Here is a 15,490-nt window from a genome sequence, read left to right on the forward strand (position 1 = left end):
AATTTAACTCTGAAAAGTGTGAGTTGATGCATTTTGGAAAAAGTAGCAATACGAGGGTGTATACAATGAATGGCCGGATTCTCGGAAGTTCAGAGGAACAGAAGAGTTTTGGGTACTTATCCACAGATCCCCAAAGGTGGGAGGATAGATTAATAGGGGAGGTAGTTGAGGCATAAGGACACTTGGCTTTATCAGTTGTGGCATAGATTAGAAATGCAGAGGGGTTATGTTGGAGCTGTACAGGACTTTGGTTAGGCCACAGGTAGAGTACTGTGCACAGTTCTGGTCGCCACGCCATAGGAAGGATCGAGTTGCACTGAAGGGGATGCAGATGAAATCCACCAGGGTGTTGTCTGGGATGGAGCATTTCGGAGAGGCTGCGTTAGCTCAGGCAGTTTCATTTGGAGCAGATTAGGCTGAGGGAGTACCTGACTGATGTGAATAAGATTGAGGGGCATGGACAGGGTTGATAAAGAGCAACTGTTCCCCCTTAGTTGCAGGTTAAATTTCAAAGAGGCACTATTTTAGGTGAAAGGCAGGTATTTTAGAGGGGATTTGAGGAAAAATGTTTTCACCCAGAGGATGGTGAGAATCTGGAATGCACTGCTTAGAAGTGTAGTAGAGGCAGAAAACCGCTCAACCTTTAAAACGGACTTGAATGAGCACTTGAAATGCCACAATATGCGAGGAATTGGACCAAGTATTCAAAGTGGAACTAGAGTAACTTTGACATAGTTTTTGGTCATTACATACTCAATGGACCAAAGAGTTTCTTCTGTACTGTACAATAAGGGAGGAAAAAAAGTTTATTTTCCTCCAGTGACCATCCAGTATATTAAATCTTTGATAATCTCAGCTTCTACTGTATAGGCAACTTTTACAACTGTAATATTAATATTTAATAAAGGGTAACTTTAGAATTAAAATGCCTCTTCAAACTATTCATTTCTCCATACAAAGGTACTTCTGAATAGTTGCCAAAATGGCTGACTGAAATATTTGAAATAATTCAAATTTTAAAATGTAATTGAATTCTAGTGGGTAATTGCTTTTCCTTTTGTTTCTGTATAGGTTTTTAACGTAAGCCATGAAGAATCAAGATTCTGAAAGCGGGTTCAGTCCACCTGCTGATGGTCATGAGGGTATAATGGTTGGTGGCTTATCAGCTGAAGGGACAGATATTGTTGGCAGAGAGGATACTCTGGATGTTGCTCAGTCTACTGGACCTGAAACCAATTATGAAATTTGCAAAAAATCAGATGATCAGAATGGGCTTGATCCAAACCATGATAATGCAAGCACCAGTGATGACATACTGAATGGAACAAATGCAGGAGATAGCAGTGAGTCATTAGTTGTTCAAAATCCTTCTGCTGTAAATGGCTTGCATAATCTCCCAACTGAACCTTCAACTGCTGATGTTTCAGATGAGCTTAGTAGACAGCTTGAAGACATACTGAACACATATTGCTGCAATCTGGCTGAACAGGGTTCTACTGTACAACCTGAGGAGTCACCTGAAATGGAAGAAGCAGAAAAATGTGTTAATAGAGAGCCTCTGAGAAATGGTGTGCGGGAGATTGTATGTGGGGGGATAAGTGAAGACATTGAAAAAGCTGTGAAGGCAGAGGCTCGTGTGGAAGATGTGAAAGAAAATGGAGATATTCCTAACAACAAGGATCAGAAAAAAGCTCCAGAAAAGAAGAAAGCCAAAGCATTAGGTAAGTCAGTCGAGGATAACAGCAACATGTTCAGTTAGATTTCGTGACTTTTCTCTTTTCACTTTTCTGTAATTAGTTTAATACATTTTGTAGTATTTGTAGTAATCCAATCAATATTGTATTTCAAATAATCCTGAAATGTAGAATAACAAATAAGAGAATAAAATTAGGTGGCCCCATTGAAGACCCTTAGGACCAATAGACCTTACCACCTCTAGCAAATCAGGACAAGACTTGTACACTTAATGGTAAGGTCCTGGAGAGTGTTACCAAACAAAGAGACCATTGGTGCACATTGAGGTCCTTGAAAATGGGGCAGTGAAGATATGCTTTCCTTTACAGGACATTGGTTAGGCCACTTTTAGAATAATGTGTGTTATTCTGGCCTCCCTGCATTGGAAAGATGTTGTGAAACTTGAAAGGGTTCAGAAAAGATTTACAAGGATGTTGTCAGGATTGGAGGATTTGAGCTTAAAGGATGAGGCTGAAAAGGCTGGGGTTATTCTTCCTGGAATGTTGGAGTTTGAGAGGGGACTTATAGAGGTTTATAAAATCATGAAAAGAATGGACACTGTAAATAGCCAAGAGCTTTTTCCCAGGGTAAGGGAGTTCAAAACTAGAGAGTATAGGTTTAAGATGTGTATATACTGTGGAAACTCACTAGCTATGACTTTTGCCATCTGTGGTCTTTCATTTGAGTCATGGGATGTGGGTGCTGTTGGCTAGACCAGCATTCTATTCTCCATCCCTAGTTACCTCTTCAGAAGGTAGCGGGGAGTTGCCGCCTTGAACCACTGCAACCCATTTGGTGTAGGTAGTCTGCCAAAGCCATTGGAGGGGCAGTTCAGATATTTGACTCGGCAACACTGAAGAAAAGATGATATATTTCCAAGCGTGAACAGACAATTCAGTGCAGGACAATTCAGCGCAAGGACAAATACCATTGTCTGAGGCTGCAAGTGGAATCCACATGTATGGCTCCAGAGGATTCAGTTCTGAGAGTCAGTCAGCCAGCCCCCACCCCCCCCCCCCCCCCCCCCCCCCCCCTGCTGTGGTGACCTCTCTCATTCTGTAAGAGGACAGGCATGCAATTGATACTGCAGTGAGTCCTTTTAGCAGTGGAATGTTTAATCCTTGAGTCCCCAGTATGTCAGGAAAAAGAAGTAAAAGTGGGACTGACCCCAATGTGGCTTTCTGACTTCCTCACCACTGCATTGGAAACGCACTGCTTCAGTATCTGTGCAATTATGAATGGTGCTAAATGTCTTGAAATCATCTGAATGTCCTAGTTCCTGACCTTGAATTGGTGGGAAGGTCATTAATGAAGCAGCTGAAGATGCCTGGGCTGAGAATATTACTCTGAGGAACTCCTGCAGTGATGTCCTGGAGCTCCAATGTCTGACCTCCAAAAACCACTTCCTTTGTGCTCAGAGTCTAACTAGCAGGAGAATTTAGCCCCTGATTCTGATTGATTCTCTTTTTGCTGAGGATTCTTGATGCCACACTTATTCAAATGTAACCTCTATCAATGTAGTCACTCTGGAATTCAGCTCTTTTGTCCATATTTGAATTAAGGCTGTATTGAGGTTAGGAGCTGAGTGATCTTGGTGGAGCTTAAACTGCGCATCAGTAAGTAGTGTATTGCCAAGCAAGTGCTGCTTGATCGTGCTGTTGATGACATGTCCTGTCACTTTTTATTGATAATCAAGAGTGGACTTATGAGGTGGTGATTGGTGATGCCGGATAATCTTGCTGCTTGTACATACCTGGCCAATTTTCCATATTGTTTCAGTGTCTTGAGCCGTTCCACTCAACGCTTCTTCTGGCTGAAGATTTTTGCAAAACTTCACCCTTATCTCTTGTACTGATATGCAGGGCTCCCGCATTGAGGATGGCAATATTTGTGGAATTTCTTCCTCCAGTGAGTTAATTGTCCACTGATATTCAGGACTAGAATGTTTAGATCAGAATTGGTGTTTGTGAGATTGCTAAACCGTGTCATTCACTTGCTACTTCTCTAGCTACACTGGCTTCACACCTCATATTTAAATATACTTGCTACCACTCGAGTAAGAACGTGAGAAATAGGAGCATGAGTGGAAGATCTTAAGTCTGTCTACTATTCTAAGATCATGGCTGTTGCAGACCTCAACAATTTCTTTCCAGCTCATCCTATACCTCAACTCGTCTATTTCAAAACTTTGTCTGCATCCTCTTTAAATATTTTGTGATTTAGCTTCCACACACTCTTTGGTTTAGAGAATTTCAAAATTTCACAACCCTCTGGGAGGAAAAAACCTTTGCACCTCCTTTTTAAGTGAATGTCTCTTTACTCTGTAACTGTGTCCCCGACATTGAGGTTCATCCACTAGTAGAAACCTATTCTCAACATAGCATGACAGCAGAGATGAGGCCTTTCAGCCCATCGAGTACATACTGATCTATCTACACTAATCGCACTCTCCAACACTTGGCCCATAGTCTTGAATAGTACTTTTCAAAAGCTGCTGAAGTTTCCTTTCTCCTACCTTTCCAGGCAGTGCATTCCAGATTCCCACCACCTTCTAAAAGATTTTTCCTCAAATCTCCTTGAAGCCTCCTGTCCTTCAGCCTAAAATTATGCCCCCTTGTTATTTACTCTTTCACTAATGTGGACAGCTGCTTCCTATCCACTCTGTCCATACCCTTCGTAATTCTATACACCTCCATCAGATCCCCCCCTCAGCCCTCTCTGTTCTAAAGAAAACAACCTGAGCCTGCCTTCAGCTAAGTTACTCTATCCCAGACGACATCCTGATGAATCTCTGAATCCCTCCAGCACATCCTTCCTTTGGTGAGGTGATGAGAGCTGCTTTATGGTTGTGGACGGAAATAGAGAAAGGGCTATTTTTTAAAAGGTGAGGATAGTGTAAGGGATTACTGCACACTTGACAAGTATGTTACTTATTTTTGTTCAAGTGGGGGAAGGTTAGTTGCAAATGAGCTGGCAACAGGTGGTGCATGTGAAGTAAGATTCAGCCAGCAGCAAGTAGCTGATTTGGTTTATGGAGTTGTGACCAATTGTCAATGACGAGGCCTTCTGCCTGCCAACAACTATGTGATTGGCTCTCAGCTGGCTGAGCAGCTTTTGTGTGTAAACAATATAGCCAAAGCATTCAGACCTCCTGAAGCAGAGTTGATGTCCTTTGCAGTCTTTCCTTGTGACATAGAGTTGGTTAACTCATTTGGAGTTATACATCGCATCATCCTCCAATGTTTCCATCACCTACAAACAGACCCCACCACCAGAGAGATGTTTCCCTCCCCACCCCTATCCGCTTTCCATAAAGACACTTCTTTCTGTGACTACCTCATCAGGTCCGTAACCCCCTGCCCCACCCCCCCCTCTCAAAAACCCACTCTCCCCTCCTAGTACCTTTCCCTGCCACTGCAGGAACTGCAGTACCAGTGCCCACACCTTCCCTCACCTCCATCCAAGGCCCCAAAGGAGCCTTTCACATCCATCAAAGGTTCACCTGCACTTGCACACGTCATTTGCTGTATCCGTTGCTCCCGATGCGGTCTCTTCTTCATTGGGGAAAACCGGACGCCTACTGGCAGAGCACTTCAGAAAACATCTCCGGGACACTCACACATCAACCCCACTGACACGTGGCCAAACACTTCAACTCCCCCTCCCACTCTGCTGAGGACATTCAGGTCCTGGGCCGCCTCCATTGCCACTCCCTTACCACCCGACGTCTGGAGAAAGAGTATGCCTCATCTTCTGCCTCGGGACCCTCCAACCCCAGGGCATCAATGTAGATTTCACCAGTTTCCTCATTTTCCCCATCCCGCTCCCAGACTCATTCCTTTTGAAGGGCTTTTGCCCAAAACGTCGATTTTCCTGCATCTCTGACGCTGCCTGACCTGCTGTGCTTTTCCAGCACCACACTCTTGACTCTAATTCATTTGGACAGATATCTGTTTTGTTAGGCAGTGATGCCAATAGCATGTGCTGAATTTTCATGCTGGCTCAGGTTGCCATAAAGGCATCTGCTTCTCAACCTTTGCACTCACCTAAACTATGGTGACCCTCAGGGTAAACTGCCACAGTTGTCTGTTTAATTGGAGAACAACCCTATGGTATGCTTAGGTTATGACAACATCATTTGTTTACCTTTGTGCCATAGATTTCCACATTTTCCTATTATTTGGTTAAACCCTGCCTTCCTGCACTAGTGTGGTGCCATCTCATCTATACAACCCCTATTTGCCCCAGTACTGGAATGAATATGTGGATTATCAGATCAGCTAATGTGATAACTCAGGAAGCACAACTTGAAAGGAACGTTGTTTATTGTTGAACATCAAAGTAGGGCCACTACAGATGGCAGACCCATCCCTTTATATTTTTTATTTATTTTTAATGTCCAGAAGTGTTATGCAATGGACTGGCTTTCCCACCACCAAATCACTGCAAAATTATCTTAAACCATTAACAGCCACCAGTAAGTCTCTCTTTTAGCCAGTTAGAAACTTAGATGCAAAACCCAGTATAGACAAGGCACCTGGATCTGCTTTATGGTTTATGGATACTTTCTAATCAGCCTGTTCAGTGATGTTATTGCACACCTCCGAAGCTGGTGGGAGTTGATCCTGGGCTTCCTGATTCAAAGGCATGGAAACTGCCACCATGCCACAAGAGTCCCTACTGGGTCTGCTTTATAGATATTTTCTAATCAACCTGTTCAGAGATCTTGTGACACACTCTTGGAGCAAGTGGAACTTGAACTTGAGCCTCCTGGTTGAAAGGTAGGGTTACTACCACTGTGCTACACAAATGCAATCAAATGGCTTTCCCACCACCAAATCAGGGACTTTTTTGTTTTAACTACTAATTGCCACCAGTAAATCACCCATGTAGCCAGTTAGAAATTTACATGCAAAACCTATTACGGGCAATATAGATCATCAAAGTGTGGGGGTGGTATAGTGGGCAGGGTCTAAATCAAAGTGAAGTAGGGGGAGGAAATATCCCCTGAGGTGCCACCTTTCTGTAAAGGCATCAGGAGCATTGGGCACTGCATGCTCCCTCTCCAGTGACACCAAGACACGAGCATAACTTGTGCTGGGTCTGCTTTATTTTGTTTTCCTTTTTTTTCTTCTATCTGGAAATGTTATCTCACAAAACCAAGCAGCTTTCTCACTATTGATTCCCCATGACTTGGTTTATTGTGTTTAACTATAAACTCCCACCTTTGGACCCCCTACAGCCAATTAGACATCTACATGCAAAGCCCATTATGGGCAATGTAAACTATCAAGTGAGAGGGACAGGGTAGGGAGAGCAGGAAGAGTCTAAATCAAAATGGGGTTGGGTGGAGATAATAAAGCTCTGTATGCCCTACGGTACCCATCTCTTTCTAAAGACATTGAGAGTATTAGTGGACACTGTAGGCTCCCTCTCCAGTGACTCCCAGACACAAACGTAACCTCAGGTATAGCCTTGGTATATTACTGGGCAGGCTATTGCTTGTTACCCAGGGAACCCATACTCAGTGAGCTTCAAAGGGAAATTAATTAGTAATGCCCAAGAACCTTGTCAGGGCTATTACAGTTGTGATCTAACTTTGTGGCAGAACAGACTCAATGGGCCAATCGTTGAGAGTGTGGTGCTGGAAAAGCACAGCAGGTCAGGCAGCATCGAAAGAGCAGGAGAATTGATTTTTTGGGCATAAGCCATGATGAAGGCTTTGTCCAACTGAGTAGTACTTTTGGACATTAATCCAGTCGAAGATACCACATAAGATGCAAATTGCTTTGCTAGTGTGGACAAGAATGAGCAACAAAAATGTACAAGGAAGAGAACAGAGGTGCCATACAATCACTGGAGGTGACCCTTGACTATGACCTCCAGCATCTGCAGTCCTGCCTTTCTCCTCACTGGGACGAATGGCCTGGTTCTCCTTCCATGTCTTATGGTATTCATCGCTCTAATTTTATGTACCTAATTACAATTTGCATGGATTGCAGGTAGATTGTAATCTTCGCGGTTCTGCATCCTAATTTAGTTCCTAGCATATGTAAGTTATTGTCCTATCCTTAATTCATTATTGAATTATATTATTCGGTTATTTATGCTGCCTTTTATATATTTTATGGACTTTACCGCCAACATATGTACTGTTAAAATCATAGAGAAGACCTCAACCACTTAGAGACTAGCCAAACAGCTTGTTCCTTTACCTGTAGTAGAACTAGAACCATTCCAATCACCTCCAGTAATTATATGACACTTCTTCTCTGTTCTCTTCCTTATACTTTTTTTTGCTCATTCTTGTCCTGGTACACTAGCAAAGCAATTTGTATTTTACGTGGTATCTTCAACTGGATTAATGTCCGAAAGTGCTACTCAGTTGGACAAAGGTGGATGCTGAGGCCAAACAAGGTAAGTATTGGAACGGATAACAAAACCTTTTGGTAAAGATAGTGGACTTTGTCAGAGAGGTTTAAGGAGAAAATTCTTATTTTTTGGATGAAATCGTTTCAAGACACTGGTGTTAACAGAATTAGAAGAGGCCAGAGTCAACAGAATGCAGTATCGTCTGAAGACTGTAGGTTTAGAGAATTAGAGTTGCTAGGTGACAGAATTGGATGGGGAAAGACTGAAGGCATTTGAACATAAGGCAGTGAAGTTTCAACTTGAGGCATTTAGTAGATATAAAACTGATGTTGTTCAGTATAAGTGGGCCAGGAAAATATTAGCAGAGTTTTAGTTGAGTTAAAAGTTTATGGAGAGGATTGCTATAGTCAGACCTGGTGGTGACAAAATGTTTCTATTTTTTATTTCATTTTCTATTTTTGTTTGATTTTTACCAATGTAACTTTTTTCCTGGAACTTTAACTTGATTGTATCTATTTATTTTAGCCTCCTCTCCAAACGTAAGGCTAAGAATTAGTTTGCTTAAGGCCATAAATGTAGATGATAACGAGGGAATGAAGTGCTGATCCTTGCACAGTTTCACTGATTATCTTCTCCTTGTGATTACACTGTTGCCGACACGCATATCTCACTCCAGTTACGTGTCTGCCTTTGCAACAGTCGTCAGTTTAGTGATTGCATGGAGGGAGGGTGAAGAGTAACAAAACTTTGTTTTGAGGAGGTCAGCTTGCCAAGGTTATACTCTATCCAAAACATTACACTTTGTAAAAGTTTGTTTTTTTGTTACTTTACTTTTATAAATGATACATGCATGTAGTGCATCAGGTGTGTATGGTAGCTGCAAAGAACTCTTCTCCCCCTGCCCCCCAATCTTCACCTACTTGATGCAATGGTGAGTTTCCAAAGAGATGTATTCTGCCTCAATGCCTGTTTTTTGTATGGTTAATTGTGACAATATCACACCTGATCCAGAAGGAACTCTGAAACTAATGGATTCACCATGTGAGATGTGCTTTCTGATTCAACAGTGACGTATGTTTGTATTTATGTTGCTTCCAGGATTTATTACAATGCTCATACTGTTAAGAACATGGAAAATAGGAACAGCAACAGCAGTAGGCTAATTGGCCCCTCAAACCTGCTTGCCTGTTCAATAGGATTGTGGGAAATCTAACACTTCTCACGAGCACTTTGTTCATAAGCCTTAGATTCTTGTTGAGTAGGGAAATTATCTCTCTCAGCCATAAATATACACAAGGACTCTTCCCCCCCCCCCCCCCCAGCTCTCTGTTCCAAGGTATTCTCAACCCTCTGAGAAAGGACAGTGCTTCTCTTCTCATTGGTGCCCCTTTGTTCTGTGTCTTTTTTTACAAGCCCGAGACTCTCTCACGAAGGGAACACCCTTCAGCGTTTACAATGTAAGAGCCCCTTAAGAATCCAAGAATTCTTCTAAATTCCCATGAGTAGAGTCCCAACCTGTGTTTGTAAGGCAATCGTTCCATAATGGGGATTGTCTGAGTGAACTTTTCTTTTAATTCATCCACAGGATGAAGGTGCCGCTGGCTAGACCAGCATTTATTACCCATCCCTAATTGCCCAGACGTCAGTTCAGAGTCAGACAGTGTTGTGGGGCTGGCAGTACATGTCGGTAAGACCAGATAAGATGGCAATTTGCGAAAGGACTTTAGTGAATGGGTTTTCTGATCATCGACAATGAATTCATGGTCATGATTAGATAATGCCATCACCTCCCTTTTTCTTAAGTACCTCCAAAGAATTAATATCTTTCCTTAAATAAGCACACCAAAACTGCTCTCAGTACTCCAGATGTGGTCCCACCATCACCTTGTACAATTGCATTAAGATTGCCCTACTCTTATGCTCGACCCGCCTTGAAATAAGGACCAACATTCCTTTAGTCTTTTTGACTATGGGCTTTCTTTGTTTTATGTACAATGTACTCCCAAATCTCTTTGTGTTACAACTTTGTGCAGATTTTCTCCATTTAAATAACACTCTTCTTTAGTTCACCCATCCAAATTAAACAACTTCACATTTTCTCAAACATTCCTTTTGCCAACTTACTTAACCTATCAATAGCTCTCTGTAAAATCTTTGTTTCCCTTTCGTAACTTGGCCTTTCCATTATTTTTGTATTGTCTGCAAATTTGCCGACAGTACATTCACTTCCTTTCTCCAAGTCATTAATGCATATTGTAAACAGTTATAATCCCATACTGATCCCTGTGGACTCCAGTGGTTACAAATTACAAGCCTGGGAAAAATCCCCTTAGCCCCACTTTGTTTCCTGCCCTTGATCCAATTCTTGATCCATGCCAATACACTGCCTCCAACACAGTGGACAGCTATCTTGTGACTATGCATTTTGTGAAGTGCCTTGTCCTATGCCTCGTGGACGTGAAAATGCAACACATCCAGTCACTCTTTCATCCCATTTCCCCCCTCAGTCAAAGCAAAATGCTCAGAGACACAATTTAGCTTTACCTTCTTCATCTTTATTCCGGGCCCTGGAGGGAGAGAGAACGATCACCCACATGCGCAGGTTCATGAATTCATGGTCTTCTCTGGATCAGCAGTTTCTCAATGAGCTATGTGGTTATTTTACAGGGAGGAACATCCAGATAAGGCAACATAAATATTAATTGGGTGACCGTTACAATCAACAAGTGTCAATAGTAAAGAATAAGCCATCGGCAGTTACACAATGAATAACTGGCTTCACATAATGAATACTTTTCTCCTTGTTAAACTGACCTCATACTGAATGCTTGCAATATTGTTAAATGGCTTGACAAAATGAATGCTTTTCCATCTTGTTTAAACCATTACCCTTGCCTGCAGCACTCCATTGTTAACTAAGTTCTGATCTGAGTCATGCTAAACTGAACCTCATGTTTCACAAAACTCAGAACTTAATTCTTTCCCTGCCTCCTTATACCCTATATTCATTCTCAACTCCAGTCCCTTGAAAAATAAATTAGTCAGACACTTTCATTTTCATGAAGCCCTGCTGACTCTGCTTCATTAGATTATGATTTTCCAAGTGTTCTGTTACTACTTCCTTAACAATTAGTCCTAGAGATGTATAGCTTGGAAACAGACCCTTTGGTCCAACCTGTCCTTGCTGACTAGACATCCTAAATTAATCTAGTCGCATTTTCCCGCACTTGGCCCTTATCCCTCTAAACCCTTACTATTTATGTACCCATCCAGATGTCTTTTAAATGTTGTAATTGTACCAGCCTCCACTACTTCCTCTGGTAACTCATTCCCTACAAGCACCACCCTATGTGTGAAAAGATTGCTGCTTAGGTGGTTTTTAAATCCTTCCCCTCTCACGCTAAACCAATGCCTTCCAATTCTGGACTTACCCACCCTGAGGAAATGACCTTGTCTATTTACCCTATCCATGCCCCTCATGATTTTATAAACCATGGCCAGCCCTCAGCCTATTCAGCCTCTCTTTATAGCTCAAACCCTCCAACGCTGACAACATCCTTGTAAATCGTTTCTGAATCCCCCTCACAATATCCTTCCGAAAGCAGGGAGTTGAGAATTGCACACAATATTCCAAAAGTGACCTAACCAATGTCCTGCACAGCTGCAACATGACTGCTCAACTCCTATACTCAGTGCTCTCACCAGTAAAGGTAAGCATACTAAATGCCATCTTCGCTATCCTATTGACCTGCAACTCCACTTTCAAGGAACTGTGGACCTGCACTTCAAGGTCTCTTTATTCAGCAACACTTCCCCAGGACCTTACCATCACGTGTATAAGTACTGCTCTGATTTGCCTTTCCAAAATGCGGCGCCTCACATTTATCTAAATCAATCTGCCACTCCTGAGCCCATTGGCCCATCTGATCAAGATCCTGCTGTAATCTGAGGTAACCTTCTTTGCTGTCCACAACACATCCACTTTTGGTGTCATCTGCAAACGTACTAACATACTTCCAATGTTCACATCCAAATCATTTATATAAATGGCGAAAAGCATTGGACACGGCACCGATCCTTGTGGCACACCACTGGTCACAGGACTCCAGACTGAAAAGCAACCTTCCACCACCACTCTGTCTCCTACCTTTCAGCCAGTTCTGTATCCAAATGGCTAGTTCTCCCTATATTCCATGTGATCTAACTTTGTTAACCAGTTTCCCATGAGGAACCTTGTCAAACACTTTAATGAAGTCCATATAGATCATCGAGGTAAAAACAATGACTGCAGGTGCTGGAAACCAGATTCTGGATTAGTGATGTTGGAAGAGCACAGCAGTTCAGGCAGCATCCAAGGAAATGAGGAAACTGTTGAAGTCCACATTGATGCCCTGGGGTTGAAGTGTTCCGAGGCGGAAGATGAGGCGTTCTTCCTCCATATAGATCATGTCTGTCACTCTGCCCTCGTCAGTCCTCTTTGTTACTTCAAAGTTATTGGATCAAGTTATTGAGACATGATTTCCCACGCACAAAGCCATGTTGATTATTCCTAATCAGTCCTTGCCTATTCAAATGCATATAAATCCTGTCTCTCAGGATTCTTCCAACAACTTGGCCACCATGGATGTCAGGCTTATCGGTCTTTAGTTCCCTGACTAATCCTTACTATCATTCTTAAATAATGGCACCACGTTAGCCGACCTCCAGTATTCCGGCACCTCACCTGTGACTATCAGTGATCCAAATTCTCAGCAAGAGGCCCAGCAATCCCTTCTCGAGCTTGCCACAGAGTTCTAGGGTACATCTGATCATGTCCTGAGGATTTATCCATCTTTGTGTATTTTAAGATATCTAACACCACCACCTCTATAATATGGACATTTTTCAAGATGTTACTGTCTATTTCTCCACATTCTGTATCTTCCATGTTCTTTTCCACAATAAAAACTGATGCAAAATACCAGTGTAGTGTCTTTCTCGTTGTTGTGGTTCTGTTCGCCAAGTCGGGAATTTGTGTTGCAGATGTTTTGTCCCCTGTCTAGGTGACATCCTCAGTGCTTGGGAGCCTCCTGTGAAGTGCTTCTGTGATCTTTCCTCCAGCATTTGTAGTGGTTTGAATCTGCTGCTTCCGGTTGTCAGTTCCAGCTGTCCGTTGCAGTGGTCGGTATATTGGGTCCAGGTTGATGTGCTTATTGAATCTGTGGATGAGTGCCATACCTCGAGGAATTCCCTGGCTGTTCTCTGTTTAGCTTGTACTATAATAGTAGTGTTGTCCCAGTCGAATTCATGTTGCTTGTCATCCCTGGCATCATGACAAGCAACATGATTTCGACTGGGACAACACTACTATTATAGGACAAGCCGAACAGAGAACAACCAGGGAATTCCTAGAGGCATGGCACTCATCCACAGATTCAATCAATAAGCACATCGACCTGGACCCAATATACCGACCACTGCAGCGGACAGCCGGAACTGACAACCGGAACGGGCAGATTCAAACCACTACAAATGGTGGAGGAAAGATCACAGAAGCGCTCACAGGAGGCTCCCAAGCCCTGAGGATGTCACCTAGACAGGGGACGAAACGTCTGCAACACAAATTCCCGGCTCAGCGAACAGAACCACAACAACGAGCACCCGAGCTACAAATCTTCTCTCAAACTAGTGTCTTCCTCATCTGCAGTTCCACACACAGGCCCTCTTGCTGATCTTCGAGGGGTCCTATTCTCTCTATAGTTATTTTATTTAGATGTGTTTATAGAATGTCTCTGGATTCTCTTATTTACCAAAGCTATCTTATGACCCTTTTTTTTTGGCCACCTGATTTCCCTCCAGTATACTCCTAATGCCTTTATAATCTTCTAAGGATACACTTGATCTCTGCTGTCTATACCTGACATAGAGTCATAGAGATGTACAGCACGGAAATAGACCCTGCGGTCTAGTTCGTCCATGCAAACCAGGTATCCCAACCCAATCCAGTCCCACCTGCCAGCACCCGGCCCATATCCCTCCAAACCCTTCCTATTCATATACCCATCCAAATGCCTCTTAAATGTTGCAATTGTACTAGCCTCCACCAATTCCTCTGGTAGCTCATTCCATTCATGTACCACCCTCTGCGTGAAAAGGTTGCCCCTCCGGTGTCTCATATCTTTCCTGTCTCACCCTAAACCTATGCCCTCTAGTTCTGGGCTCCCCGACTCCAGGGAGAAGACTTTGCCGATTTTACCCAATCCATGCCCCTCATAATTTTGTAAACCTCTATAAGGTCACCCCTCAGTCTCCGACGCTCCTTGTAAGTTTTTTCTGAACCCTTTCACGTTTCACAACATCTTTCCAATAGGAAGGAGACTACAATTGCACGCAATATTCCAACAGTGGCCTAACCAATGTCCTGTACAGCCGCAATATGACCTCCCAACTCCTGTACTCAATACTCTGACCAATAAAGGAAAGCATACCAAACGCCGCCTTCACTATCCTATCTACTTGCGACTCCACTTTCAAGGAACTATGAACCTAGAACATAGAACAGTTCATGTGATTTTGTAAACTAGCAATACTTTCATGAACATGGGCTTCTTCTTCCTATTAAGAGTTAATCATGCCACATATATGCCCTCAGAAGCTGTTTTTTAAATAGAACATAGAACAATACAGCACAGAACAGGCCCTTCGGCCCACGATGTTGTGCCGAACATTTGTCCTAGCTTAAGCACCTATCCATGTACCTATCCAATTGCCGTTTAAAGGTCACCAATGATGCTGACTCTGCCACTTCCACAGGCAGTGCATTCCATGTCCCCACCACTCTGAGTAAAGAACCTGCCCCTGACATCCCCCCATACCTTCCACCCTTCACCTTAAATTTATGTCTCTTTGTAACACTCTGTTGTACCCAGGGAAATGTCTCTGACTGTCTACTCTATCTATTCCCCTGATCATCTTATAAACCTCTATCAAGTCACCCCTCATCCTTCTCCGTTCCAATGAGAAAAGGCCTAGCACTCAACCTATCCTCGTACGACCTATTCTCCATTCCAGGCAACATCCTGGTAAATCTCCTCTGCACCCTCTCCAAACCTTCCACATCTTTCCTAAGGGGGCAGGTGTAGTCTAGGTAGCTGTGGGGGGCAGTTGGTTTGAACAAGGACATCTACTACAAACCAACCGACTCCCACAGCTACCTGGACTACACCTCCTCCCATCCTGCCCCCTGTAAAAACGCCATCCCATTCTCCCAAATCCTTCGTCTCCGCCGCATCTGCTCCCAGGAGGACCAGTACAAAATACGTACAACACAGATGGCCACCTTCTTCAAGGACCGCAATTTCCCCCCCGACGCGGTCGACGGTGCCCTCCACCGCACCTCCTCCAC

General features: G+C 43.2%; 1 protein-coding gene across 1 annotated transcript in view; it reads left to right on the forward strand.

The window, feature by feature from the left end:
- Positions 1-1,064: 1,064 nt before the first annotated feature.
- Positions 1,065-15,490, forward strand: part of LOC122564567 (alpha-taxilin-like) — an 88,821-nt gene continuing 74,395 nt past the window's right edge. Inside the window, exon 1 of the mRNA XM_043719657.1 lies at positions 1,065-1,721. Coding sequence (XP_043575592.1) covers positions 1,088-1,721 — 634 coding nt within the window. The 5' untranslated portion in view covers positions 1,065-1,087. The remainder of the gene's footprint in view (positions 1,722-15,490) is intronic.

Source organism: Chiloscyllium plagiosum, chromosome 29 (genome assembly GCF_004010195.1).
Source record: "Chiloscyllium plagiosum isolate BGI_BamShark_2017 chromosome 29, ASM401019v2, whole genome shotgun sequence".
In the NCBI taxonomy this organism is placed as follows: Eukaryota; Metazoa; Chordata; class Chondrichthyes; order Orectolobiformes; family Hemiscylliidae; genus Chiloscyllium; species Chiloscyllium plagiosum.